Source organism: Quercus suber, unplaced genomic scaffold (genome assembly GCF_002906115.3).
Source record: "Quercus suber isolate HL8 unplaced genomic scaffold, Cork oak 2.0 scaffold_1353, whole genome shotgun sequence".
NCBI lineage: Eukaryota > Viridiplantae > Streptophyta > Magnoliopsida > Fagales > Fagaceae > Quercus > Quercus suber.
Window position 1 is genome coordinate 21,246 of NW_027070736.1, and position 2,635 is coordinate 23,880.

The 2,635-nt window shown below is 42.1% G+C and overlaps 1 protein-coding gene across 1 annotated transcript; it reads right to left on the reverse strand.

The window, feature by feature from the left end:
• Nucleotides 1–610: 610 nt before the first annotated feature.
• On the reverse strand, nucleotides 611–2,629 carry LOC136065938 (F-box/kelch-repeat protein SKIP11-like). Its single transcript, XM_065769766.1, has one exon. It carries the CDS (start codon nucleotides 2,551–2,553, stop codon nucleotides 1,168–1,170), a length of 1,386 nt encoding a protein of 461 aa, XP_065625838.1. The 5' UTR covers nucleotides 2,554–2,629; the 3' UTR covers nucleotides 611–1,167.
• Between the last annotated feature and the right edge of the window lie 6 nt (nucleotides 2,630–2,635).

Sequence of the window (2,635 nt, forward strand, 5' to 3'; positions counted from 1 at the left end):
AAAAAAAAAAAAAATGAAACTCAATTATAAATGAGAATTCATACTATAATATTCTATCATTGTCAATGCTTCAATGTATGTCTAGGCAACTTTTAATTGTAACAGTATCTCCCTTGTTTTTTCTCAGGAAGAACAGTATCTCTCTTGTTAGCCAAGAGCTATCGGTAGGTACATTCATTTTACACTGCTTAACATGAAAATGTCAACCATGTCAGGAAAATCCAAACTTTAACAGCAAAATAAATGCGCTTGAAGTTAATTTTCCTGCAAAGACTAATTGATATGAATCAGACAAATGAAATGAAAGATTTTCTTTGGGAGGAGGGGGAGACAACTCTTTCGCTCATAGGGCTCGACTAGTTAGTATAATATACCAAATCTTTCCATCAGTACTTTTACTGTTGAAGACTTTTCAGCTGAGTATGATTTTTTTTTTTTTTAATCAAAGTTGTTAAAGTTGAAATATTACCCTCTTAATAAATCAGATAATATCGGGAAATAATATAAGAGAATAAGCAAATCTATGTGAAGATTTCTATCTGGAGAAGCCAAAAAAATAAAAACCACATTCTGTTCCAGAGTGACAAAGGCCTCATGAGGACACAATAAATTGAAAAGAAGAAAGCTGAAAATATACAGCTCATTGATTGCAACAATAATTTTGATCAGTACATATGCTAATGTCCAGAATAACAACCTCTCAGGCCTTATTTTCTTCCTCGAAGACAATAGCAAGAAGATTAAGGATCATGAAAACCCATGTAACTAAATTCTGTTTTCTTTATAATAAAGGAAAAATAAAAAGAAAAGGATTCAGCAAACACTGATGACAACCTACCAATGTGTTGGTATTTCAAATTATTGAATCTAAAATCCTGTGCTACATGACAGCAACTTCTGAGATTTCTCATGTCACTAAAAATGGGGGGAAGATATAAATTCAATGGAAAGAAAGAAAAAAAAAAAAAGCATAAACAAAAGTTTGGAAAGAAAACATTCTATTGAATCTTGAGCAAAATCTGAAATTCTTCCCCAACCCCAAATGGGAAATGACCTTAAAAAAACAGATAGAAGTGTGGGGAGGGGGGGGTGAAATTTTACCAATTAGCAAAGACTCCTGTATGGAAGGACAAACCAATCTTGTACATTTTCTTTTCTTCTTTCCTTTCAGCATCCCATCACAGCACAATTATAGACAAAATTAACCGACTGCTTTCTCGCCAGCAAGTTCCACTGTGGAGGCCCGTCACTCGGTTTCCACGAGTTGAGTTCAATGAAACCTTCAGCCAATGCCCGAGGTCCTCCGATTACTATAAGCTGCTCACCACAAGCTCTAAATGCAAGCCCCCAACCGTTCATCGAGCCCGCTCTCTCGGGCAATCTCCCAACTGTAACCCACACTCTCCTCCCCTTATCGTACTTCCTCACTTCACTTTCAGCATAATCGGCTGCATACAGCTCATTGTTCACCACCGCAACCAAAGGCGGCGCCGCCGCCGCTGCTGTGGCTTGCCCCTCACTCTCCCCCGCCGGCGACATGTTAGGAATCTCCGTCCACTTCCTCGTCACCAAATCATACTCTTCGCCGCACGAAAGAACCTTCGAATCGGGTCCTCCGATTCCCCCAATCACGTAAAACTTCTCGTCCATGAACACGCCGGAACACATCTTCCTCGGCTTCTTCATCCGCGGCAGAGTCTCCCAAGACTTGGTCTCCGAGTTGTACAGCTCCGCCGAATCCAATATGTTCCCTTGCGAGTCACAGCCGCCTGCTAAAATCGCTTTCTCGCCGAGACTGGCCGACCCGAACAAACACCTCGGAGCATTCATTCTCATTCCGGAGGTCCAAGAATTGGTCAGAATACTGTAGGCGTAGATTACGTGAGAGGTGACTTCCTTTCCAAACACGAGAAGCTCAGTCCCAACGGCCAATGACTCCTTATCGGACCACTTGAAGCATTCGTGGGAGGTCATTCTCGGCAAATGCATCCACCTGTTAGCGATTGGATCAAACGCTTCCCACTCGAGCAAGTCACAAGAGAAGTAAATCCAATGCTCAATCACACCGTTCAACCGCCGCAGCTTGTAGAGGTCGCCGCTCCGAACCAAGGACCGGAATCCCCGGTTCAACGAAGCAATCTTACCGTAGTCCGACCGGGAACAGCGAATCAGGCAGCTGATCGAAATCTCTCGACCAATTGAATTGATTAAAGAATCCGAACTCGCATTCGAGGAAGACGACGACGACCAAGATGAAGATGAAGATGATGATGATGAATTGTTACTACTACGCTCATTCGGATTGAGAGAAACCGAAGCGAGAACTGTTGAAATTGGCTTCTCGCGATAATCCAACGGCTTAGAAGAAGCCTTCTTCTTCCGGTGACGAACGTGGTCGATATCATCACCATCACTACCACCGTCCATTTCCAATGAACGCTTTACTCCTCCGGTTGTGATTTCAAGCTTATGGTAAATCATGAAAGGCCAGTTAGTTTCAGACTCACAGCCACTCGAAAACGCCCGTGAGAATATACACCGACCTTCCAACATTATCTTTCTTTTTCTTTCTCTTTCCCTTTCTCTTTCTCTTTCTCTTTCTTTCAATTTCGCCTTTCGAATTCTTTCAAATTCA

What these genes read in the sequence shown, in the direction of transcription:
- LOC136065938 (XM_065769766.1), bottom strand. Translation starts at nt 2,553, where the DNA reads ATGTTGGAAGGTCGGTGTATATTCTCACGGGCGTTTTCGAGTGGCTGT.